This window comes from Macaca fascicularis, chromosome 6 (genome assembly GCF_037993035.2).
Source record: "Macaca fascicularis isolate 582-1 chromosome 6, T2T-MFA8v1.1".
Taxonomy (NCBI): Eukaryota; Metazoa; Chordata; class Mammalia; order Primates; family Cercopithecidae; genus Macaca; species Macaca fascicularis.
In genome coordinates, this window is record NC_088380.1 from 147,887,022 (window position 1) to 147,913,747 (window position 26,726).

A 26,726-nucleotide genomic window follows, 5' to 3' on the forward strand; every position below is an offset into this window, starting at 1 on the left:
TTAAAATCAATTGGAACCAATTATAACCTACAAGTTTTCAGCTCCAGTAATATTTTGAAAACTTTCTTAAAATTAAGCAAGTCCTTTTAATAATTACTCCTTTCGTGGGTGTTCTTGGTAAAGTTTTAACATCACATAATATAAGCATTGTGTATAATCGTTTTTAAGCTCTACAAATACGTGAGATTCACGAAGAGGTGAGCATAATCATTTCTTCTGGAATTTCTTAGTCGTTGCAATAATAAGAATGGGCTCTAGGCGCCGCTGTTCACCAATCAGGGAATGGGAAGCTGCGCGCTATTGAGTCCCTCCCTCCCCCGCCTCTACCACACAAAGCAGAATGAGATGGATACTTACTGGAGACTTAGAAGTATTTTCCTGCGCTTTCTGATATATTTTGGATGCAGTCGGCCTAGGACTTCATAGATACATAAACCGATTCACAACCAACCAGCTCGAGAAATCGCGGAATATCGGCTTAGAGCCTGCCATGGCGAATCGGCTACAGCGCCTGGACCGCAGTGGGCTGGTGCTGCTGTGCATTTTCCTGGGGACGCTGCGGGGGTTCCGGGCCGGGCAGATCCGATATTCGGTGCCCGAAGAAACCGAAAAAGGCTACTTCGTGGGCAATATCTCCAAGGACCTGGGGCTGGAGCCCCGGGAGCTGGCGAAGCGCGGAGTCCGCATCGTCTCCAGAGGGAAGACACAGCTTTTCGCTGTGAATCTGCGAAGCGGCAGCTTGATCACGGCAGGCAGGATAGACCGGGAGGAGCTCTGTGAGACGGTGTCCTCCTGTTTTTTAAATATGGAACTTCTCGTGGAAGACACCTTGAAGATTTACGGAGTGGAGGTGGAAATAATCGACATTAATGATAACGCCCCCAGCTTCCAGGAAGACGAAGTGGAGATAAAAGTCAGTGAGCACGCAATTCCTGGGGCGCGATTTGCTCTTCCTAATGCTAGGGATCCAGATGTGGGCGTGAACTCCCTCCAGAACTACCAGCTCAGCCCTAATAGTTACTTTTCCTTGCAACTACGGGGCAGAATGGATGGGGCCAAGAATCCAGAGCTATTACTGGAGGGAAGCCTGGACCGAGAGAAAGAGGTTGCTCACCTGCTCCTCCTCACAGCTTTAGATGGAGGCGATCCCATCCGAAAGGGCTCAGTTCCTATTCGTGTGGTGGTCCTCGATGTAAATGACCACATCCCAGTGTTTACACAGTCCGTATATCGCGTGAGCGTTCCAGAAAACATCAGCTCTGGAACTCGGGTGCTGGTGGTTAATGCAACGGATCCAGACGAGGGAATCAACGGGGAAGTAATGTATTCATTTCGGAACATGGAAAGCAAGGCTTCTGAAATATTCCAATTGGATTCACAAACTGGAGAAGTTCTAGTACGGGGGTCTCTGGATTTTGAAAAATATGGATTCTATGAGATGGAAATTCAAGGCCAAGATGGTGGAGGTCTCTTTACCACCGCAATGATGTTGATCACTGTTGTGGATGTGAATGATAACACTCCAGAAATAACTATCACCTCTTCTATTAATTCAATTCTGGAAAACTCTCCTCCAGGTACAGTCATTGCTCTTCTAAATGTGCAAGATCAAGATTCTGGAGAAAATGGTCAAGTCTCCTGTTTTATTCCTAACCACTTGCCTTTTAAATTAGAAAAGACTTATGGAAATTATTACAAATTGATAACAAGCAGAGTGCTGGACAGGGAGTTGGTCCAGAGCTACAATATAACGTTGACAGCCACAGACCAGGGAAGCCCGCCTCTGTCTTCAGAAACTCATATCTGGCTGAATGTGGTAGATGACAACGATAACCCTCCTGTTTTTCCTCACTCCTCTTACTTTGCCTATATTCCCGAAAACAACCCCAGGGGTGCCTCCATCTTCTCAGTGACTGCCCTCGACCCGGACAGCAAACAGAATGCCCTGGTCACTTACTCTCTGACGGATGACACTGTCCAGGGGGTGCCTCTATCCTCTTATGTCTCTATTAACTCCAACACTGGTGTTCTCTATGCCCTACAATCTTTCGACTATGAGCAGTTTCGAGACTTACAACTGAGAGTGATAGCACGTGACAGCGGGGACCCGCCCCTCAGCAGCAATGTGTCGCTGAGCCTGTTCGTGCTGGATCAGAACGACAATGCGCCTGAGATCCTGTACCCCGCCCTCCCCACAGACGGTTCCACTGGCGTGGAGCTGGCGCCCCGCTCTGCAGAACCTGGCTACCTGGTGACCAAAGTGGTTGCGGTGGACAAAGATTCAGGCCAGAACGCCTGGCTGTCCTACCGCCTGCTCAAGGCCAGCGAGCCGGGACTTTTCGCGGTAGGGGAGCACACGGGCGAGGTGCGCACGGTGCGGGCTCTGCTGGACAGAGACGCGCTCAAGCAGAGCCTCGTGGTGGCCGTCCAGGACCACGGCCAGCCCCCTCTCTCGGCCACCGTCACGCTCACCGTGGCTGTGGCCGACAGCATCCCCGAAGTCCTGGCGGACCTCGTCAGCCTCGAGTCTCTAGCTAACTCTGAAACCTCAGACCTCACGCTGTACTTGGTGGTGGCGGTGGCCGCAGTCTCCTGCATCTTCCTGGTATTTGTCATCGTGCTGCTGGCACTCAGGCTGTGGCGCTGGCATAAGTCACGCCTGCTACAGGCTTCTGAAGGCGGGCTGGCAGGTATGCCCACCTCACACTTCGTAGGCATGGACGGGGTGCAGGCTTTCCTGCAGACCTATTCCCACGAGGTCTCTCTCATTGCGGACTCGCAGAAGAGTCACCTGATTTTCCCCCAGCCCAACTATGGGGACACGCTCATCAGCCAGGAGAGCTGTGAGAAAAGCGAACCACTCTTGATAGCTGAAGACTCAGCTATCATTTTAGGCAAATGTGACCCGACAAGTAATCAGGTGAGATTTATTTCTCTGCCTCCTAATTGTTGGTGTCTTGGCACAAGTCTTTTAAGGAGATGTTTATTGAGCCTATTATGAAAATTGTTTGGGGGGGGCGGCATATATTTAGTTCATTTATATTTAGAGCAATACATGTGAGTTTTACTTTGCCTTTCATGAGATTACCATAATCTTTCAGAACGTTTTTGTGAAAGTCATTTTTCAATCCTGGCATATTTTCTTTTGATTTCAAAGGGGCCATTCAACTATGCTGGCTTGGTTTGTAGTAAGTTGAATTTTAGTATTATTTTTCTATTATCAGTGTATGAGGCTATCAATTTACTATATATAGATACAAATTAATGATTCACAAACACTTTTTATTTCCATTTCAATTTTGCAGTGCCTTCACTGATTTGTAGTTATATTCCACCATTATTTGCTATTACTGCTAATGTTCAAATTTAGATCCTGTCAATTTAATAGCATGCTCCCTCTAGCTCTCTTTCTCATCTATCTATCTATACACATGCACACACACTTACACATGTAAGCTTTTCTCTGAGCAATTTTATTTTGATTCTTGTTGGCTGGTAATATGTTTAGATCCTGTTGACTATTCCAACTTTGTCTCATTTCTTCATCCTATCAACACAGACATATTTACTGGCTTTTAACTACTGGATTTCCTTGGGAGATAAAATTTAGATGACATTTTTTCTTAAGCTCTAGATATCTTTTCCATTACTATGGTGAAGTTACATTGACTGGTCTGAGGAAATAATTGAATTATTGAACTGGTATTATTTCCTTTTATTCTTTTACTTTGGTGTCTGCGTTTGTATGTATGGAAGGCTTTTTAATGTAGCAAATCCATATATAGAAATGACTTGATTTTGATTCAGTGCTTCTCAAAAAGCTATTTTCAAATATGCTAAAGATGTCTATAGATTTATTCAAATAGAATAGTTTGTGAATATATAAATAGATTGAAGGTATTTGGACTTTAATGAAACTGATTTAGCTAGTATCCTTCTTTTTTGTTCCTTTTCAGTGTACTTGGGAGTCATAGATTCCTTCTTTCTTTCCTTTATAAGGTCTTTCTTATGGCAAATAGTACATTCAGTTCTTTTATTCAGACCAACTTGTTACTGAAGCTTGATAATTGCCTGACATACATGTTATCTGAAGCAATGTCTAGGAAAGTCAAATGAGGAATGGAGACTTATCTAGGGTTTTTGATTACAGGAATAATTTCCATCATCAATTCACTTAACACTCTCGCATCACTTCTAGGTATTTGCCCCAAATTACTTGCTTATTTATGTTCCCTTTCAAGTTTATTTTTCTCATTTAGAAATTTACCTTATGTCATTAGTTGTAAACTGACTATCTAGGGCTTGCACAAAAAATAATTTCAACTGTAGGAAAGGCAAGTCTTCCAACAGATGCCTACATTCGTCTTGAAGTCAAGAAAAATGTTGGGGTATTTTAAGCATCTAGAGATAGGATTTATACTTGTGGAATTCCAAACTGAGAAAATGGATGTAAGGCATTGTACTTTGACTGGAACTAAATAAAAAGGATATGAGGTATTTGGCTGGGAAAAGGAGATTGTTCCATATTATAAAACCTCATCTAAACTAACTGGAAGCTTGCACCCAAGACCTTGGAGAACAAAAAGTAAGGGTTGGCTTTGAAATGTGATATTAAGATGGTTAGGTTGATTTGGAGGTAGTGATAAAGTTCTGTTAAGGTATAACATATAGTCCCATTAAATAGAGGATAAAAATAAAACACCCTCACATTTCATGTTATTAAATTCCTAAGGCTACCTACTAGGCTATACCTTTATATTCTCTTTATGATTAAAGTGTAAAACACTTAATAATCCTTTTCAGAAACCTCTTTTATAAGTGATAAGAAAGGTTTGGCTATCTTTATTCTGAATATGCCCTATATAGCTTTCAGTGCTCCTCCAGTTTTCTCTGATAAAACTAAGAGGAAAATTATCTGCACATCAGATTGAAAATAATACTGCATATCATTTCATAGTGGTCAAAATTTTCCCATACCACTTGGTGGGGATGTTTTCCCACATTGTTTTTGTCGTACATCAGGAGAGAAGACTTTGCCTAGTTATTCCAATATGTGCATTGCTTCTGCTTAGAAAAAAAGAAACTTAGGCCGGCGCGGTGGTTCACACCTGTAATCCCATCACTTTGGGAGGCTGAGGTGGGTGGATCACGAGGTCAGGAGATAGAGACCATCCTGCCTAACATGGTGAAACCCCGTCTCTACTAAAAATACAAAAAATTAACCGGGCGTGGTGGCGGGCGCCTGTAGTCCCAGCTACTGGGGAAACTGAGGCAGGAGAATGGCCTGAACCTGGGAGGCAGAGCTTGCAGTGAGCAGAGATCGTGTCACTGCACTCCAGCCTGGGCGAAAGAGTGAGACTCCATCTAAAAAAAAAAAAAAAAAAAAAAAAAAAAAAAAGAAGAAGAAAAGAAAAGAAAAAAAGAAAAAAGAAAAAAACGTTTCACTTCTCTTTACTGGGTTAATGACTGTTCTATAGGATCCCATCTCTAAGGAATCTTCTTTGGTAGTAAACACTGGAAAATAGTCACTACCAAAACTCTTAAAGTGTCTAGTTTCCTATACATTAGTCCAACACATCAGTCTAAATTCTGAATCCTATTGAATTAGCAAAGTCTTCCCGGTGCAGTTTTCTAAATAGACTCAGAGCCCCGCTGTTGGCCAATGTGCTGCAAGAGCTGGAGCCTCGGATCTACCAGGACTATATTGTGCTCAGTCACAGAAGAAAGTCGGAAAGGAAAGTGGCCAAGACTTGGGCTTTCTGCTCCCTCAAATCTGATTCCTTACGGATTGGGGTGCCTTCAAACTGGGAGCATTGGGTTTTCTATGTGTGGAAGTAAATATTTTAAAAGCACTTTGTGAAACATTTTCTCTTAACGTCCGAGACTGCAGCAACGCACGGGAAGGATGGGAAACAGGGTGAAGCAGAGAAGCAGGACCCGGCGGCGGCAAATACTCTTCCCTTTCCTGCTGCCTTTGTTCTGCAGGATGCCCTCGGAGCAGATCCACTACTCTAATCCAGAAGAAATGGTCCGGGGCTCGGTGGTGGGGAACGTTGCTGAGGACATGGGGCTGCATGTTCAAGATTTATTGACCCGAAACCTTAGAGTTAGTACAGAGGAACAGTACTTTACCGTGAACACGGAGAATGGGAACATTCTTGTGAGTGACAGAATAGATCGAGAGTCACTCTGTCCTCAAAATCCTGTGTCATACCCTCAGAGATTGTACCAGAGAATCCTCTAAATGTTTTTCACATAAATGTGATGATAGAAGATATAAATGATAATCCACCTTATTTTCCCCAAAATAGCATTGTTTCACAAATCAATGAGCTAGCAATTCCAGGCACTCGGTTTGGCCTGGAATCTGCTATAGATGCAGATGTAGGGCTCACTGTCTCCAGAGTTACCAGCTCAGCTCTAATGAACATTTCTCTCTGATGATGGACAAGACTGAAGGCAAGAATGCTCCAGAATTAGTGCTGGAGAAGCCCCTGGACCAGGAAGGATAGAGCTCTCATCTCCTGGTCCTGAAAGCAGTAGATGGGGGTGATCCAGTCCTAACTGGCACTGCTGCAATTCAAATTGAGGTCACTGATGGCAACGATAATGCCCCAGTTTTTAGCCAGGATGTATACAAAGTCAGCCTTAGAGAGAATGTGCCCCCAGGCACCCGTTTACTGAAGGTGACAGCCACTGACCAGGATGAGGATGTCAATGCAGAGATCACCTACTCTTTCAAATCCCTACCAGATGATATTGGAAATATGTTTGTGCTAGACCATCAAAATGAGGAAATTAAATCCAAAGACTTAATAGACTTCAAAATTTATAGCAGTTACACCATGAGCATAGAGGCGAAGGATGGTGGAGGCATGACCAGCGAATGTAAAATTATGCTAGAAATCCTAGATGAGAACCACAACGCCCCAGACGTGGTTTTTACTTCGGTGTCCAGTTCTGTAACTGAGGTTGCAGAACCCTGGACGACGATCATTCTGTTCAAAACACATGATAAAGATTCGGGAGAAAATGGGGAGGTTACATGCCTCATAAACGAAAGAATTCCTTTTAGAATCGAATCTTCCGCCAATAATGACTATAAGCTTGTAACAGATGGGACCCTGGATTGGGACCCCGGAGTACAAGGTCACCGTCACTGCCACTGACAGGGGCAAGCCTCCGCTCTCATCCAGCACAAGCGTCACCCTATGCATTGGTGACGTCAACGACAGTGCTCCGGTTTTCCACCAGGTCTCCTACGGGGTCCACGTGGCCGAAAACAACCCTCTCGGAGCCTCCATCACACAAGTCAGCGCCTCTGACCTGGACCTAGGGCTGAATGGCCAAGTCTCCTGCTCCATTGTTACCAGTGACTTGGAGCTGCGGGCACCGTCGTCGTAAGTGTCCGTGAGTGCACAGAGTGGGGTGGTGTTCGCACAGCGCGCCTTCGAACATGAGCAACTGCGCGCCTTCGAGCAGCTGCGCGCCTTGGAGTTCAAGCTGCAGGCCCACCAGGGCTCGCCTGCGCTCAGTGCCAACGTAAGCCTGCGCGTGTTGGTGGGCGACCTCAATGACAATGTGCGGCAGGTGCTGTACCCCGCGCTGGGGTCCGATGGCTCCGCACTCTTCGATATGGTGCCAGGCGCCGCAGAGTCTGGCTACCTGGTGACTAAGGTGGTGGCGTTGGACGCAGATTCGGGACACGAAGATTGGCTGTCCTACCACGTGCTGCAGGCCATCCAGCCCGGGCTCTTTAGCCTGGGGCTGCCCACGGGCGAAGTGCGCACTGCGCGTGCCTTGGGCTACAGTGACTCGGCCCGACAGCGCCTGCTGGTTGCTGTGCATGACGGAGGACAGCTGCCCCTCTCTGCCACCGCTACACTTCACCTAGCCTTCGCAGACAGCCTGCAGGAGGCACTGCCAGACTTCATTGACCGTCCTGTGGCCTCTAATTCCCAGGCAAAGCTGCAGATTTACTTGGTCGTGGCCTTGGCCTTGATTTCTATGCTCTTCTTCCTTGCAGTGATTTTGGCGGTCGCCTTGTCCAGCCCCTCTGCCTGGGGTTCGTTTCACCCTGGCCTGTGTTCTGAGACTCGACCGGGGTTTCTCCCAACTACAATGAGGGAACTTTGCTTTATCCCTGCAATCTGTATGTTCCCTTGGATTCTAGAAAAAGAAGATTTAATTTTCTCACCGTGCCGGGCGCGGTGGCTCAAGTCTGTAATCCCAGCACTTTGGGAGGCCGAGACGGGCGGATCACGAGGTCAGGAGATCGAGACCATCCTGGCTAACACGGTGAAACCCCGTCTCTACTTAAAAAAATACAAAAAACTAGCCGGGGGAGGTGGCAGGCGCCTGTAGTTCCGGGAGGCGGAGCTTGCAGTGAACCCAGATCACACCACTGCACTCCAGCCTGGGCGACAAAGCGAGACTCCGTCTCAAAAAACAATAATAATAATAATTTTCTCACAGTGACACCAGAAACAGTCCCCCCACAAGATCTTTCTAATGAAGTTTCTCTGGTAGCAAGCTTCACTGAAGAGAATAACAAGATAAGCTCTAACTCTGTTGCTCCTACTCACCTGAGTTCCAATGAATGTCTTTCTTTTACAAATGGGTGTGGTTTAATTTTCAAACCAATATTTTGGCAAGAAAATCTTAAACATATTATATCTACTATTGCTTCAGGTTTGTTTGCTCACTCTTAATATTTCCTACTCCTTTCTGTGTGGGCAAGTAACTTCATTATTAGCTTTCATGTATTTTGACCATTTTTACCTGATACTTTTTTTTTTTTCGGACGCAGTCTCGCTCTGTGGTCCAGGCTGGAGTGTAGTGGCTCACTGCAAGCTCCGTCTCCCAGGTTTTGGCCATTCTCCTGCCTCAGCCTCCTGAGTAGCTGGGACTACAGGCGCCCGCCACCACACCCTACTAATTTTTTGTATTTTTAGTAGAGACGTGGTTTCACCATGTTAGCCAGGATGGTCTCTATCTCCTGACCTCGTGATCTGCCCGCCTTGGCCTCCCAAAGTGCTGCTGGGATTACAGGTGTGAGCCACTGCGCCCCACCCAGAGACATTCTTTATACACACACACACACACACACACACACACACACACACACGTGAGAAGTGGGTATTATGATACTGCTGTCATTGAGATATTTTAATTGAAGAATAAATTTTTTTCCTGTGGTGTTTCTTGGGACATCAATATCTTGAGTATATAAGGCTTTTTCTTTAATCCATTAACTATAAATTTTGAGGAAAATGCATGAGAAAATGCTTTTTATTAAAAAAAAAAAAATTGAGATTAAAGTCTCACTATGTTGCCCAGGCTGGACTCAAACTCTTGGGCGGTGGCAATCCTCCCACCTCAATCTCCAGAGTAGCTGAGACTACAGTTGCCTGACACTGTGCCTGGCAGAGAAAAAAGCTTAAAAAAATAAGAACATGGTAATGATTTGATAATATTCAGTTACGTTTACTTGTGATTCTTGTAATTCAAGAAAACTCAATTTTGCGTTTGATCTTTTCTCACAGCTACCTATATATTTCTTCCCAATTTAAAATATATTATTTTATTTTATGCCTAGCAAACATCTTATCCTTACAGTATAAATATTTATGCTCATGAAAGTACAGTAGCCAGTTATTTCTTAGGCAGAATTTTTTCCCTATATTTTGATGGGCTTCCAAAAGTATTACCAGTAATTCTCAGTAATTACAATTAGGTCAGTTACCCAGGAAAAGGTAAGTGTAACATTCTTTGGACTACCAATTTTCTTTTACTAAGTTTCCTCAACACTTAATATTTTTGAAATATAACGTATTAATAGAATCCTGGAGTACTTCCATTATTTCCAGTCAATGCAAGTTGGAATACTTCCACTTTATGCTAAAAATATAAATGTTTCTTTTTCACTTGGGTTCTTGTTAAGTGTGATTCTGATAATGTATACAATCACATATCTCATTTTTAGGTTTCCATATTTTCATGAAAATTTGATTTTTAAGCGTTAAATTTCAACAACCTGGTAAAGTAATCCTTCCATTCAGATTTGTTCAAGGAATCTACTTAAAAACGTTTTCCCCAAATTATAGCTGAATCAGAAAGTTTAAATTATTCCATTATATGATATGTCAAAAAAGAGAAACTCCTCCAGAGACATCCCCCATGATAGGTGTATTGGGGAAACAGTAATCTCAAAGCAGATGCACTAAAATTATAAGATTAAAATCATTGTTTACAGAAACTTCCAATTCATTTAAAAGCTCATTGGGGAAAAAAGAAAAAAAAAAGCTCATTGGGTGGAAAAAAAAAAAAGCTCACTGAAGTTTCTTCTAAAGCGAATACTGTAGATTTCCATCCCCTTTTGAAGAACAGTAGGTGGAACTATTTAAGATATAAAAACGAAATATCCTTTCTGGAAGTTCAAGATTGTGCAGTAATTGGTTAGGACTCTGAGCGCCGCTGTTCAGCAATCGGGGAGAGAAAAGCGGAGATCCTGCTCACCTTGCACGCGCCTGAAGCACAAAGCAGATAGCTAGGAATGAACCAACTCTGGGACTATGAGGAAACAACGGAGGAGCTCTGACTTCCAAACTGTCCCATTCTAGGGGCGAAAGAACTGCTCCTGACTTCAGTGATTAAGGGCAGAATTGAAAATAATTCTGGAGGAAGATGAGAATGATTCCTGAGCGACCGCACCGGGACTGCAAAGATCTGGTCCTGCTGGGAATCCTCCTGGGGATTCTGTGGGAGACCAGATGCACCCAGATACGCTATTCAGTTCCGGAAGAGCTGGAGAAAGGCTCTAGGGTGGGCGACATCTCCAAGCACCTGGAGCTGGAGCCCCGGGAGCTGGCGGAGCGCGGAGTCCGCATCGTCCCCAGAGGTAGAACGCAGCTTTTCGCCCTGAACCCGCGCAGCGGCAGCTTGGTCACGGCGGGCAGGATAGACCGGGAGGAGCTCTGTATGGGGGCCATCAAGTGTCAATTAAATCTAGACATTCTGATTGAGGATAAAGTGAAAATATATGGAGTAGAAGTAGAAGTAAGGGACATTAACGACAATGCGCCTTATTTTCGTGAAAGTGAATTAGAAATAAAAATCAGTGAAAACGCAGCCACTGATATGCGGTTCCCTCTACCCCACGCCTGGGATCCGGATATTGGGAAGAACTCTCTCCAGAGCTACGAGCTCAGCCCGAATACTCACTTCTCCCTGATGGTGCAAAATGGAGCCGACAGTAGTAAGTACCCCGAATTGGTGCTGGAACGCGCCCTGGACCGCGAAGAAAAGGCTGCTCACCACCTGGTCCTTACGGCCTCGGATGGGGGCGATCCGGTGCGCACAGGCACTGCGCGCATCCGCGTGATGGTTCTGGATGCGAATGACAACGCGCCAGCGTTTGCCCAGCCCGAGTACCGCGCGAGCGTTCCGGAGAATCTGGCCGTGGGCACGCAGCTGCTTGTAGTCAACGCTACCGACCCTGACGAAGGAGTCAATGCGGAAGTGAGGTATTCCTTCCGGTATGTGGACGACAAGGCGGCCCAAGTTTTCAAACTAGATTGTAATTCAGGGACAATATCAACAATAGGGGAGTTGGATCACGAGGAGTCAGGATTCTACCAGATGGAAGTGCAAGCAATGGATAATGCAGGATATTCTGCGCGAGCCAAAGTCCTGATCACTGTTCTGGACGTGAACGACAACGCCCCAGAGGTGGTCCTCACCTCTCTCGCCAGCTCGGTTCCCGAAAACTCCCCCAGAGGGACATTAATTGCCCTTTTAAATGTAAATGACCAAGATTCTGAGGTAAACGGACAGGTGATCTGTTTCATCCAAGGAAATCTGCCCTTTAAATTAGAAAAATCTTACGGAAATTACTATAGTTTAGTCACAGACATAGTCTTGGATAGGGAACAGGTTCCTAGGTTCCTAGCTACAACATCACAGTGACCGCCACTGACCGGGGAACCCCGCCCCTGTCTACGGAAATTCACATCTTGCTGAACGTGGCAGACACCAACGACAACCCGCCGGTCTTCCTTCAGGCCTCCTATTCCGCTTATATCCCAGAGAACAATCCCAGAGGAGCTTCCCTCGTCTCCGTGACCGCCCACGACCCCGACTGTGAGGAGAACGCCCAGATCACTTATTCCCTGGCTGAGGACACCGTCCAAGGGGCACCCCTATCGTCCTACGTGTCCATCAACTCCGACTCTGGGGTACTGTATGCGCTGAGCTCCTTCGACTACGAGCAGTTGCGAGACTTGCAAGTGAAAGTGATGGCGCGGGACAACGGGCACCCGCCCCTCAGCAGCAACGTGTCGTTGAGTCTGTTTGTGCTGGACCAGAACGACAATGCGCCCGAGATCCTGTACCCCGCCCTCCCCACAGACGGTTCCACTGGCGTGGAGCTGGCGCCCCGCTCCGCAGAGCCGGGCTATCTGGTGACCAAGGTGGTGGCGGTGGACAGAGACTCGGGCCAGAACGCCTGGCTGTCCTACCGCCTGCTCAAGGCCAGCGAGCCGGGACTCTTCGCGGTGGGTCTGCACACGGGCGAGGTGCGCACAGCGCGAGCCCTGCTGGACAGAGATGCGCTCAAGCAGAGCCTCGTGGTGGCCGTCCAGGACCACGGCCAGCCCCCTCTCTCGGCCACCGTCACGCTCACGGTGGCCGTGGCCGACAGCATCCCCAAAGTCCTGGTGGACCTCGGCAGCCTCGAGTCTCCAGTTAATTCTGAAACCTCAGACCTTACGCTGTACCTGGTGGTGGCGGTGGCCGCGGTCTCCTGCGTCTTCCTGGCCTTCGTCATCGTGTTGCTGGCGCTCAGGCTGCGGCGCTGGCACAAGTCACGCCTGCTGCAGGCTTCAGAAGGCGGCTTGACAGGAGCCCCGGCGTCGCACTTTGTGGGCGTGGACGGGGTGCAGGCTTTCCTGCAGACCTATTCCCACGAGGTCTCCCTCACCTCGGACTCGCGCAAGAGTCACCCGATCTTGCCCCAGCCCAACTATGCAGACACGCTCGTCAGCCAGGAGAGCGGTGGAAAAAGCGAGTCCCTTTTGCTGTCAGGTGATTCGGTATTTTCTAAAGACAGTCTTGCGTTAATTCAGGTGAGTTTATATCAAATCTTTTCTTCCTTCCTTCCTTCCTTTCTTTCTTTCTTTCTTTCTTTCTTTCTTTCTTTCTTTCTTTCTTTCTTTCTTTCTTTTCTTTCTTTCTCTCTCTCTCTCTCTCTCTCTCTCTCTCTCTCTCTCTCTCTCTCTCTCTCTTTCTTTCCTCTCTTTTCTCTCTTTTCTCTCTTTCCTTTCTTTTCTTGTTCTGTCGCCCACGCTGGAATGCAGCCGCACGATCATAGCTCACTGCAGCCTCAAACTCCTAGGCTCAAGCAATTCTCCCACCTTCTCCTCCGGTGTAACAGAGACTACAGTTGCAAGCCACAGCCCTGCTATCTATCTGTCTGTCTATCTGTCTATCTGTCTATCTATCTATCTATCTATCTATCTATCTATCTATCTATCACTTTCTTGTAGAGACAGGAGTCTCACTATGTTGGCCAGGCTGATCTGGAACTTGGGCTCAGGTGAGCCTCCTGCTTCACCCTCCATAAGTGCTGGGATTAGGGGCATGAACCACAGTGCCCCGCCCTTATCAAATATTCTTTTCTGAGCCTGGAGAAATATATCCCTTAGCACATCTGGAATTTATAAAGCAGACATCAATAAATTTATACATATGTGACAGACACCAACAACAATCCAGCCACCTTCCCTCATACCTTATTTATGTACATATATTTTACATGATAGATATAATTTATTAACAATTTATAACGTTATACTCTATATCATTTTCTAGCTTAATTTATCAATGGTAATGCTCTTTTCCCACTTTTAATTTTTTTCCCATTGACCATGCAGCAGTTTTGTGTAGAGCATCTGATAACAACTGATCTGTTTATCTAGAGGGGAGAAATCTAATTCAATGGAAAATATAAATAAAATTTTAGTAAACTTTTATAAATAGAGTGGCTTTTAACTACACTTGAGATTGCTAGCAAATTCATAAAGTGAATTTAGTTTCTTTCAAAGTGCAGTAATTCTTTCTGGCCATTAGGGATATGTCCATTTATACTTTCTCAGTATCCCAAGTCATTTCATGGTTTTAAATCATTTATGAACTTCCAAATATAGTGAATTTATTTCTTCTGCATTTAAAATTTTATCACTTAAATATACAATATCCTGTATTGCCATGACAAAAAACAGTAAAGACTATTTTTCACTTCTGTTATGCATTTCATTAATACAATATCTGTGTGTGTTTCCAAGTTAGACATTTCTTTTGCCCATTTCCTACATTAATGATATTAATGATGACTTTGTGGAATATTCAGAATTAACAAAATGTGTTTTGAGTACTTTTTTAGTACTGGGGCAAATTTGCAGTAATTTCCCCTGCTTTCTACATTAAATTCCCCATAACTATTACAACTAAGGGAAAATTTCTGAAACGTGCACAGATTCTAAGTGTTTTCTGAGAACTTTATGCTTATTGTAGAGTGTTTACAGATACTGAATGCTAAAGTGTATTACTCTTTGAAAAGCATTGCCTGATTTCTTTTGGTGAATTCTGTAAAGGTGTAGGGAAACATAACATCCCAATTATTTTTTCTTTCTTCTTTGTTTGCTGCCTGTCTACTGTGAAACATACAAAACATACAATAATTAAAACTCAGAAGAGAGATTGGATACCACTTAGAGAATGAAAGACATCCAAAGGCTCTAAAATGAGGCAGTTGCTGCTTCTGAGACCAAAAAAGGGGACAAAATATAGAGTGTGTGGTTCTACTTGTGTGATTTTTTGAAAGAAAGTATTTGAATTTATCTAAACATTCTAAATTTGTGTTTACATTAGTTTTCAAATAAAATTTAATAAGTACAGTGTTCTATAGGTAATATTGAAAGAAATAGAGGACAATGAACCCTCCCTTCTCCATCGTCTTGTAGGAACCACCAAAATGTTTATCACATGGACAGTTCTCATATGTAGTCAAATAGAAAGAAAGACATAATAGGAAAACAAATGATTTGGAAAGCTCAGCTAACATGGTCTAATTATTCTGACCTCTGTTCACCTAACTTGATTTAGGAACAAATCATTGAGAGTTAGAGCATAATAGTCAAGACCTTTAGATGATATCTCAAATATCAGTGATTTCAATCAACTATGTTTCCAGTTTGAGCTGAATAGACTTTATTAAATATTTGTTGAATGAATGGATAAACAAATAATGTACTCTGGGGATTACCTGATACCAGGATTTTGAATTTTCAGATAAGTCGTAGAAGGACAGCAGCTTTGCAATTAGCTAACTTCTTAACTGTGTCACCTTTAGAAAGTTATTTAATCTCTTTGAGCTTCAGCAAAGTAGAAATAATCATATCTAATTTGAAAGGTCCTGGTGATGGCTAGAGCTAACAAAAATCATCTGATTCACAGCATGCAATTAGTTAACAGTAGCCATTTTTAGTGGTTGACAAAAAAAAAAAGGATTTATATTTTCAATGCCAGCACACTCGATGTCCTGTTGGGAAAAGTAATAATGATTTTTGTGCTTCTCCATGTGGTACAATGGAATGATTTGTGGATGGAAATAAAACTATTCTAAAATTTTTTGAAAGCTGGTTTAAAAATCTTAAGTGCCTAGGTACATTCTTGATTGAGAAGCCACAGTTTTAGGCCATAAAAGATGGGGAAAATATTTTTGTATGAGACAATTTTGTGAGTGTTACTTTTTCTTTGTCTGAACCATAGTGAAATCTAAACAAGGATCCTAGGAAACTTATTTTAAAGAAGCAGTTTACTTCAATGGGATCTTAAATAATTTCACCAGAAAATGGATCACCGAAACCTGAAGGCTGGTGATCATTATTTGGTTTAGGCCATATAAGAACTGAAACTAATGGCTTAGCTTTAGGATTTTTAGGACACTTGTTGATAATTTAGGATTAGTAATTAAGATATGTGTTGATTGTTTTCTGAGACTAACTGGGCAATGGGTTTGGATATGTTTACATTTCTTCTGATTCCAGTCATAAAATTATGTCAAGGACTTTTCTTGCCTTCTTATGTGTATGACAGGTGGATATGTATCCATTTCATCTAATAAGTTAAAGCGTTCAGCTATAATTTAAAATTTTTAGCTTCACTGTTTTATAGAACCTAAAATTGGAACGTAATCAGTCAGAAGACATTCTTCCACTGCTTTCTTTCCAGAAGTATTATGCTTTTTGAAGCAGCAATAGCATAGGAATGTTAAGGAAACTATACAACACTTTTATAGTGTATTTAATCTCATACATCACTTTTCAATAAATTATAAGGCTAATGACAAATGAGCGAAGTGTATCAGTTTTCTTTATGACATGTAACAGAGTATAGCTGTGATCATGAATTGAATAGTTCTGGTGCAAAATCTTCTTTATCCTCATATAAGATGTCAGGTTTAGAAAAGCAAACACATAGTTTCGAAGGGATGTTGATCAAACTGATGAGGCTAAATCTCAAGAAAGAGACACAGTTACTCTCTAATGCTACACTTTGAGTTTTCACTTTTTTTTTTTTTTTTTTTTGAGACAGAGTCTCGATCTGTCACCAAGCTGGAGTGCAGTGGCACTATCTCAGCTCACTGCAACTTCTGCCTCCCGGGTTCAAGTGATTCTCCTGCCTCAGCCTCCTGAGTAGCTGGAACTACAGGCGCGCCACTACACCCAGCTAATTTTTGTGTTTTTAGTAGAGATGGGGTTGGCCAGAATGGTCTCGATCTGTTGACCTTGTGATCCACTCGCCTCGGCCTCCCAAATAGCTGAGATTACAGGTGTGAACCACCGTGCCCAGCCACTTTGAGTTCACTTTTAAGAAATCATACTTAATGGAAAATTACCAATAACAGGGCATACTGTTTAGGATGCATTCCTAAAATATTGATGGCAAAAGATAGCCAGCCTTTGGCAAAGCTAATTGGAAAAAATATTTTATAAAGGCTGAGACTTCTGGATAGCATAAGGGAAGGGCTCTGGTTCAGGAAAATGTTTTTAAAAAACTGTCATTGAAGAGACCATAGAATCAAACAAAATAGTTTAATCTGTATGTAAAAGAAGTTAGTACCACCATAATTTTTCTTAGACATGTCATATAAGGATCTACTCTGTGTACTGTCATTGAGGGCAGATATAATTTCTTAGTTCATCATTAGCTCTCTGAAGTATTTCACACAGTAGTTTGTACACCTTCTAAGTTCTCAATGCAATACTTGAGTTCAATTATTGGAAAGTGGTCTCAGGGAAAAAAAGAATCATAGTGCAAAACCAATTATTTTACACGGGCTTTTCCTCTATATCTAAACCGTAATAAAAGGCAGCTGTCTGACTTACCTTTTTTTTTGGGGGGGGGCGGGAGGATGGAGTCTCACTCTGTCGCCCAAGCTGGAGTGCAAGTGGTGCGCTCTCAGCTCACTGCAACCTCTGCCAACCAGGTTCAACCTCTGCCTCCCGGGTTCAAGCGATTTCTCCTGCCTCAGCCTCTCCAGTAGCTGGGATTACAGGCACCCACCACCATGCCCAACTAATTTTTAAAAATATTTTTAGTAGGCTGGGCACGGTGGCTCATGCCTGTAATTCCAGCATTTTGGGAGGCCGAGGCAGGCGGATCTTGAGGTCAGGAGATCGAGACCATCCTGGCTAACACGGTGAAACTCCGTCTCTACTAAAAATACAAAACGAAAATTAGCCAGGTGTTGTGGCGGGTGCCTGGGTGGCTGAGGCAGGAGAATGGCGTGAACCCGGGAGGCGGAGTTGCAGTGAGTGGAGATCGCACCACTGCACTCCAGCCTGGGCGACAGAGTAAGACTTGTCCCAAAAAAAAAAAAAAATTTTTTTTTAATAGAGACAGGGTTTCACCAAGTTGGCCAGGCTGCTCTTGAACTCTTGACCTCAGGTGATCCGCCTGACTCGGCCTCCCAAAGTGCTGGGATTACAGGCATGAGCAACTGCATCCTGCCAACTGTCTGACTTATCTTAAAAGGCTAAGGACCTGGTTTGTTTGTCAAATTTTGAAAATAGATGCCTCAGTTCATAAGATTTCCATGTTGTGTGGCAGGCACCTGTTATCCCAGCTACTCAGGAAGCTGAGGCAGGAGAATCACTTGCACCTGGGAGACAGAGGTTGCAGTGAGCTGAGATCATGCCACTGCACTCCAGCCTGGGCGACACAGTGAGACACTGACCAAAAAAAAAAAAAAAAATCCATATTGTGAAACCTCTTAGAAGCTTCCTATATAATTTCAGCTGAAGATTCAGCCAACAATTCATTCTGAAACTGTGTTCCATGGAAAAAGTAAAGCCCAGGCATGGAGGTGGGAATAGAAAGAAAGATTCTCAGCCTACAAATACTCAAACGTCAAGAAGAAATAAAAATAAGTCATCACTTTGACTTCATGTGCTGACATCACTGAGGTTATAAATTCCCAGGAATATTTTATTGCAGGAGCAAGACTGCACTACTGCCTTTCAGCTTGCAAGTTCCAGTGAGAAACGTCTTTCTATCTGCTCTCAACTAACTCTACAGAACGCTGTCCTCTCATTTCTTCAGGCTGCGGTTCTAGAGTAGGGACTCAGAGTGCCACTGTTGGCCAGTGTGGAAACAGAGATAAATGGGCCAATCCCCAAACATTCCCGCCTGGTGGCTTTTCTAATTTCATGGAATGCAAATCCAAGAGCAGACCCACAACATTCCTATTATGGCTCCTAGTTCTACAAATTATAAGCAGGAACGGAATGGATTTACAGGCAATGAGTTCAGCTCCTTCTTGGCTGGAGACTCTATAATCCAAGAATAGTTTGAAAAGGGGCTTATCTGGGCTGGAGCAGCAGCAACTCTAACTGTGGAAGAGATGAGTAATGGTGATGGACTAATAGGCTGGGTAGAACCAAGGCAACTAATGCTTCCTTTCCTGCTATTTCTGTCCTGCTGGGCATTCTTTATGCAGATCCATTATTCAGTCCCAGAGGAGCTGGCCAAGAGTTTGGTGATGGGAAACCTTGCCAAGGATCTGGGACTCAGTGTCCAGGACATGCCCGCTTGAAAGCTTTGGGTTAATGCTGAGAAATAATACTTCATTCTAAGTGGAGAAAGTGGAGACTTACTTGTGAGTGACTGAATGGATCAGGAGCAGATATGCCCCCCAATTATAGGTTGGACCGTAAAGCTCTGAAATAGTTGAAGGCCGGGTACAATGGCTCACACCTGTAATCCCAGCATTTTGGGAGGCCGAGGCAGGCATATCACGAGGTCAGGAGTTCAAGACCAGCCTGACCAACATGGTGAGACCCCGTCTCTACTAAAAATACAAAAATTACCAGACATGGTGGTGCATGCCTATAATCCCAGTTACTCGGGAGGCTGAGACGAGAGAATCGCTTGAACCTGAGAGGCGGAGGTTGCAATCAGTCAAGATCGCACCACTGCACTCCAGCCTGGGTGACAGAGCGAGACTCTGTCTCAAAAAAATGAACAAACAGTAGTTGAAAATTCTTTAAATGTTTTTCACATTAATATAGAGATTCAGGATGTGAAGGATCATGCACCATGGTTCAGCAGGAGTGTTATTAAGTTACATATCTCTGGGTGACCCAGCTCAGAACAAGGTTTGCAACAGAACCTGCAGAAGATCCTGATGTTGAGAGAATTTCCTTACAAAAATATCACCTTAGCAGCAACTCTATATTTCTCTTTGAAGTAAAAGAGACCAACAGTGGAAAGACATATGTTGATCATATGTTAGAGAAGCCACTTGACTAGAAAAAGCAGAGCTCCCATTCCTTAGTGCTAGCAGCCTTAGACGGCCCCCCAGCAAAGTAGCATCACTCAACTCCTGATCCTATTGGTTGAAGCCAATGACAACCCTGTGTTCAGCTAGGATGTATACAGCATCAGTCTTCAGGAAGATGTGCATCCGTGCATTTCTGTGCTGAGAGTGAGGGCCACCGACCAGGACTAGAGTGTCAAGGCAGAGATCACATATGGCTTCACAACCCAAAGTACCCATATCTAGTTTGGGCTTGATCAAATAGTGGAGAAATGAAAACTTTAAGTATATTGGACTTCTAAAGATTTTTAAATTTCCATGATTTTGGTAGCAGGTGACAGAGAGGGACTCATTGTCCAGTGTACAGTTGAGACCGAAATTCTAGAAGATAATGACAATATCCTAGAGGCGATTTTTACTTCTAATTCCACAATGATTCCCAAAGATTCTGCACCTTGGACAGTAATGACTGTCCAAGATTTAAATCAGAAGATCTTTAAATGACAAGATCTGAATTGAGGAGAAAACGAGGTCCCATGTCTGATACAAGAAAATGCACCTTGAGAAAAATCTTCCTCCAATAATTAACTACATGCATGTAACAAATGGGGCCGTGGGCCAGGAACAGACCCAAGGTATAACATCAGCATCACTGCCACTGACCGAGGCAAGCCAACCCTCTTCTCCAGAACAAGCATCACCCTACTCACTGGCGATGTCAATGGCAATGCTCTGGTTTTCTACAAGGCCTCCTACGTCGTCCACGTGGCCAAGACCAATTTTCCCAAAGCCTCCATAGTGTGCAAGTAGACACCTCCAACCTAGACTTAGGACCCAACAGCCAAGTCCCCTATTTGATCGTGGCCAGTGACCTGGAGCCACAGGCGCTGTGGTCCTAGGTGTCCATGAGCAGGCAGCGCGCCTTCGACCAAGAGCAGCTGCGAGCCTTCAAGCTCACGCTGCAGGCCCATGACCAGGACTAGCTAGCACTCGGCGCCAACATGAGCCTGTGCGTGTTGGTGGACAACCTCAATGACAACACACCGCGGGTGCTGTACCCCAGCTCTGGAGCGCGATGGCTTCGCGCTCTTGGATATGGTACTGCGTGCCGCCAAGCCTGGCTACCTGATCACCAAGGTGGTGGCGGTAGACGCAGATGCGAGACACAATGCGTGGCTGTCCTACCACGTGCTGCAGGCCAGCGAGCCAAGGCTCTTCAGCCTGGAATGCGCACCAACGAGGTGCGGACAGCTAGCGCGTTGGGCCACAGGTAAGCGACTCGCCAGCGCCTACTGGTCGCGGTACACTGCGGTGGACAGCCGCTCCTCTCGCCACCGCCACGTCACCACCACCACTGCCCCTCTTCGCCGACAGCCTGCAGGAGGCTCTGCCAGACCTCAGCGATCACTGCAAAATTACGGTCTAAATCCAAAAGTAATTTCTATCAGGTGATTGCATTAGCTTTAATTTCCTTTTTATTCTTCCTGATTGCATTGTTTGTGCTGGTTTCGAAGTGCCAAACACCCCAAAATGATCCTGTCTTTGAGCCTTTCCCACGGATGTCTATCCCGCGCTAAGCTCCAGGTTTCTGGGTAACTGTAGCTCTATGACGCCATATTCTTACCAGGTGTGTGCTGCTTCTACGAATCCAGGGCTGAGTGAACTTCTTTTTTGAATCCTTACCCCTCAGGACTCAGTAGCACCTTCACTGCAGAAAGCACATTGGGGAGGGGATGATTGTGGTTATTCTAACTGCTTGGGCAGAATCCACTCTCCAAGGTGAAAAGTTCTTGATGAAACTCAGTTCAGTCACAAGCAGGTTTTCTTCTAGCATTAAACATTTTCAGAGATCTCAGTAAAAAGCATTTCTAGCAGCAAGACCAAAGGCCTAAGATGAGAAATACTTGGCATGGTGAGCTTGAGGGACAGTAGTCAGGCCGACAAGAGTATCAGGCATGCCAGACCGTTTGGGGCCTGTAGGTAGGGAACATGTTTTGATTTTATATATTTATATGTGTTTGATTATATTTTATAATTTTACTTTTGATATTCAAATTGTACTGATCCAAAAATAAGGGAGGGACAAATCTTGGCCATTGTAGTATGAGAGATTTAAATTTACAACTCAGAATCCCTGTTTATCACTTCTCCTTCAGCACACAACTGTTTCATGTTCTATTTAAGAAACTTCCTCTCGCTGCAAAAAGACATTCTGGCTGATAAAGTTAGCCTATAATTTCAGTAAATCTAAGAATATGACTAATGGAAGTTGCCAGACCTAAACTTTGAAAATTATTGTTCCACTGAAGAGCGTCTTATGACTGAGTGTTCCAGTCTCCTCAAGCTGAACCTTGCTCTTCAAACCAGATTAAGAACACTATCATAAGTTATACTGCATTTTGTTTTCCTACCCATGTCCACTGCATCATTCTCTATAGTACAAAGAGCTTGTCTCGCCAGATGCACCTGTAATCTCAGCACTTTCCGGGGCCAAGGTGGGATCACTTGAGCCCAGGAGTTTGAGACCAGCCTGGACAGCATGGAAAAAACCCATCTCTACAAAAAAATACAAAAATCCACAAGGTATAGTGGTCCATGCCTGTGGTCTCAGCTACTTGGGAGGTTGAGGTGTGAGGATCACCTGAGTCTGGGGAGGTTGAGGCTGCAGTGAGCTCTGATTGTGCTCCTGTACTCCAGTCTGGGTGACAGAATTAGACCCTGTCCCCAAACAAACAAATGAAGAGCTTCTCTCCTTATGACTTATTTAAAGCTTGAGAAATTGTTCCAATTCAAATGCTTTAAATGGATTTGAGCTAAAATAGAATGTTGTATATGTAATGTTCTTATAATCAGGTGATTGTACAAATTGATCCAGATAATGTTAGCATAGCATTTTACTGAACTAGTAGTTTACAAACACTTCAAAAATTATCGAGTAACATTTGCATATAAAATTCCTCATATATTTCCCTATCAGTGAATTGGAATCTTACAATATAAAATATTACCAAAAAGACAAAAAAAGTGAAAAGGAAACAGTTACCTTTGGAAAACATGATTAGGTAAAATAGGTAATATGGAAAGTCTGAAAACAGTGAAAAAATTACTGGTAAGTCAAGAGAAAAGGAATATTAGTAGGAAAATGCATAAAAGTGTGTCTGACTATTCACAGCAGGATTGCTATGGGTTCTGTGGTCCATCTAAGCTATGTTAATTTTATTTTAAATGCTACCTGGGTATTGGCCTCTAAAAGGAATTCAGTGAATCAGATGATTTGGCATCTTCAATCTAGATTCTGATGCTCACCTGAAAAGTCTGCTAAGGATTGGAAACCAAGAAAAGTGAAGCATCTCAACAGATATGTGTCACTTGTGCATACTGGATTTATATTGTGTAACACTTTGCTCTAGCAGTATAGTAGGTGAGACAGTGACTGTGTCTAGTGAGCAAAAGGCACTTATTTGATACTTTTGACTCTTCCTTTTTACTTACCTTATGTAAAATTGATTTTTGCATGTGGCATGAGGCACTAATTCATTGAGGTAGGGGTTGAAATTCTTTATTTCCCATTTTTTCAATACCATTTATTAAGAAGATTTTCCTCTTTCTGTTGAATTGGCTTGGTGCCTTTGTTGAAAGTCATTTCACTGATATATGTAGTTCTATTTCTATATTCTTGATCATGTTTCATTTGTCTATTCTTTTACTAATAGCACACTGTCTCAATTACTGTAGCTTTATAGTAAGTCTTGCTACAAAGTCTTACTACAGGACAAAACCTGTACGGATTTTTGAATGGGATGGCATTGAATCTATAGCTTTATCGGGGAAAGAGGGAAGGAGGGAGGAGGCTCATCTTAACAATATTGACACTTCCAATCCATGAACATGGTATATATTTCCATTTAATTAGGTCTTCTTTAATTTCTCTCAGCTATGTTGTATAGTTTTCAGTGTAGAGAGGTCACATATATCTTTCATTAAATTGTCCCTACATATTTGATGTTTTTGAATGTTATTGTAAATAGTATTTTTAAAATTGTATTTTCTAATTGTTCATTTCTAGTTTACAGAAAAACTAAAAACTATTGTCTTTATGTACTCTATATACTTTTGAAAATGAAGAGGTGCAAGATGCTCTATTCTTACACTATGTTGTGTGAGACTATAAGTTGAAACCACTCTGCATAAGTTCAGGCTTCCATTCTCTTCAGTTTGTAGGTTGAGAGAACTCAACCAGAAACAGTAAACATTGGTGTCTGCCCAAGTCTGGTCCTGGGTGGTTCATTCTTTCATTTACATAACAAATATTTATTAACTTTCTGCTATATGCAAGGCACTGACCTATGGACTAAGGATGCAGCAATGAACAAGGCATATATGATTCCTGAATTAATGGTCCCCGTTCTAATACATGGTATTTTACAGGTCTGATAAAAGCCAATAAGGAGAAATACAAGAGCACTAAGAGAAAACTTATAGTAGGGAAGCTTGGACTAATCTGAAGGTCAAGGAAGGCTTTCTTTTTTTCAGAAAGTGATATTTAGAGAGATGAATAGATGAGTAGGATAAGTAGAAGTTATCTAGGTAACAAGGAGAGTAAAAAAGAAATTGTCAGGCAGAGGAAACAGCATGTGTAAAGATCTTTTTAAAAAATAAAATAAAAGGTGTGACTCAAGCAATTGAAAAGAGCTAGGGAGGCTAGAAATAGAAAATAAATAGATGAGACTAATAAGGCAGGGAGAGCCTTGTAAATCACACTTAAAATTCTGGATTTTGTTCTAAATAACCGTGTACTTAGGAGCTATTAAAACATTTTAAACAAGGCAGTGACAAGATAGTTGAATTATTAAGCTTACTCTGGGTGCTATATGGACAATTGATTTATGAGGGTTATAAATAGAAATAGGAAGACAAGATAAGAGACTATGGCAATATTCCTGGTAAGAAATGGAAGAAAAGATGACTTGGATTAAAGGGGAGGCAGTGGATGTAGAAATAAATGGATGAATTATAGATATATTTAGGAAATGGGTTCAATAAGACTTAATAATGGAATAGGTGGAATATAAATTTCATGAGGGCAGGGGGTGTTTTGTTTATTATTATATTCCTGGGTGTCTGAAAAGATTGTTGTCTTGCCTGGCAAGTGGTAGATCTTCAGTTAAATATTATTAACTGAATAAATACAATGGATAAATGGGGAGCAGGGATTAAGAGTGATTTCTGGGTTTCCACATTAAGGAACTGGATGGACAAAGCTACCATTTGGTGAGAATGGAAGACTACAGAATGGTAGATTTAAGAGAAATCAAGAGTTGAGTTCCAGGCGTGTTCATTTGAAGGGTCTGAGAAACAGTGCAGATATTCAGTGTGTGGTTAGACATATGGTCATCATTATTTTATTTTATTATTTTATTTTATTTTATTTTTTTGAGATGGAGTCTTGCTGTGTCGCCCAGGCTGGAGTGCAGTGGTGCTATTTCGGCTCACTGCAATCTCTGCCTCCCAGGTTCAAGCCATTCTTCTGCCTCAGCCTCCTGAGTAGCTGGGACTACAGGCGTGCGCCACCATGCCTGGCTAATTTTTGTGTTTTTAGTAAAGACAGCGTTTCACCATATTGGCCAGGCTGGTCTCGAACTCCTGACTTGTGATCTGCCCGCCTAGGCCTCCCAAAGTGCTGGGATTACAGGCGTGAACCACCGCACCCGGCTGGTTACCATTCTTTTACTCTGAGTTCCTCTGTTGTGATCATCTAGTCAGATGAGTAGATCCTTATAAGGCTGAGCATAATAACCTTCCTGATAGCTCTATTCTGGTATGTTTTGGGGTTCATGGCTCAGCTACTTTTGTGTTTTAATCTTCCTGATCTCTTTTTCACTGTAAGAAATATCCAACACCCAGGGAAATTTGCTGTCTAATTCGTACTCCACTCTTCAGACTAGTCTTAGTGTTCAGTTTGTTTTTGTTTTTGTTTTTGTTTTCTGTGTCTGGAATTCTATTTGGATTAAAATGTGTCAGGCTGTCTTAATTTTTGTTATTTAATTTTCTTTCACACGATTTTATGTGCTCCATGGATTTGTTTTGTTGTGTTGTGTTGTGTTGTGTTTGTGTAGGCGGGGTTTTGCTCTTGTCGCCCAGGCTGGAGTGCAATGGCTTGATCTCGGCTGACTGCAACCTCCACCTCCGGGTTCAAGCGATTCTTCTGTCTCAGCCTCCCAAGTAGCTGGGATTACAGGCGCATGCCACCACGCCCGGCTAATTTTTGTATTTTTAGTAGAGACAGGTTTCATCATATTGGTCAGGCTGGTCTCAAACTCCTGACCTCTGGTGATCTGCCCACCTCGGCCTCCCAAAGTGTTGGGATTACAGGCATGAGCCACCACGCCCACAGAAATTTTTAACCTCAGTTTTTCTTCACTATCTGTAAAACTGCATAGAAGGAATGTTTAGGATAAAAGATGCATAACAATCATAACAAAGTTGTTGGGTTTTAATGTTATGAGTACACTTGGAGGATTCTATGTCCACACATACCTTAAACATCCTATAGAGTCCTCAGCATTTTAAAGTTGAAACCAACAGTATTAATGATGGTAGAATTTTTTCCCCCCAGGAAGTTAGAACTGTTCCATATCTTGATAGAGGGATGGGTTATAAGGATGTACACATTTTCCAAAACTCATTGAACTTAAGAGACTTGCATGTGTCTGTATATAAATTATATTTCAATTGAAAATAAGTTTAAGAAAATAAATTTGGCTGGGCGTGGTGGCTCACACCTGTAATCCCAGTGTTTTGGGAGGCCGAGGCGGACAAATCATCTGAGGTCAGGAGTTCAAGACCA

The 26,726-nt window shown here is 43.2% G+C and overlaps 2 protein-coding genes across 19 annotated transcripts in view; both read left to right on the plus strand.

Annotated features, from left to right (window-relative positions):
- The window catches only part of LOC102120633 (protocadherin gamma-C4), a 188,318-nt gene that overhangs the window by 89,958 nt on the left and 71,634 nt on the right, over window positions 1–26,726 (plus strand). Inside the window, exon 1 of one of the 18 annotated variants that reach the window (XM_015452031.3) lies at window positions 329–2,920. The exons of the other annotated variants lie outside the window; for them this stretch is intronic. Coding sequence (XP_015307517.3) covers window positions 491–2,920 — 2,430 coding nt within the window. The 5' untranslated portion in view covers window positions 329–490. Of the gene's footprint in view, window positions 1–328; window positions 2,921–26,726 lie in introns of those variants that run through there. 18 annotated transcript variants of the gene reach the window in all.
- Window positions 10,504–15,498, plus strand: LOC107129945 (protocadherin gamma-A12-like). Its single transcript, XM_065545912.2, is given in 2 exon segments — window positions 10,504–11,934; window positions 11,937–15,498. Coding segments are annotated over 2 exon segments (2,856 nt in total). The 5' UTR covers window positions 10,504–10,686; the 3' UTR covers window positions 13,545–15,498.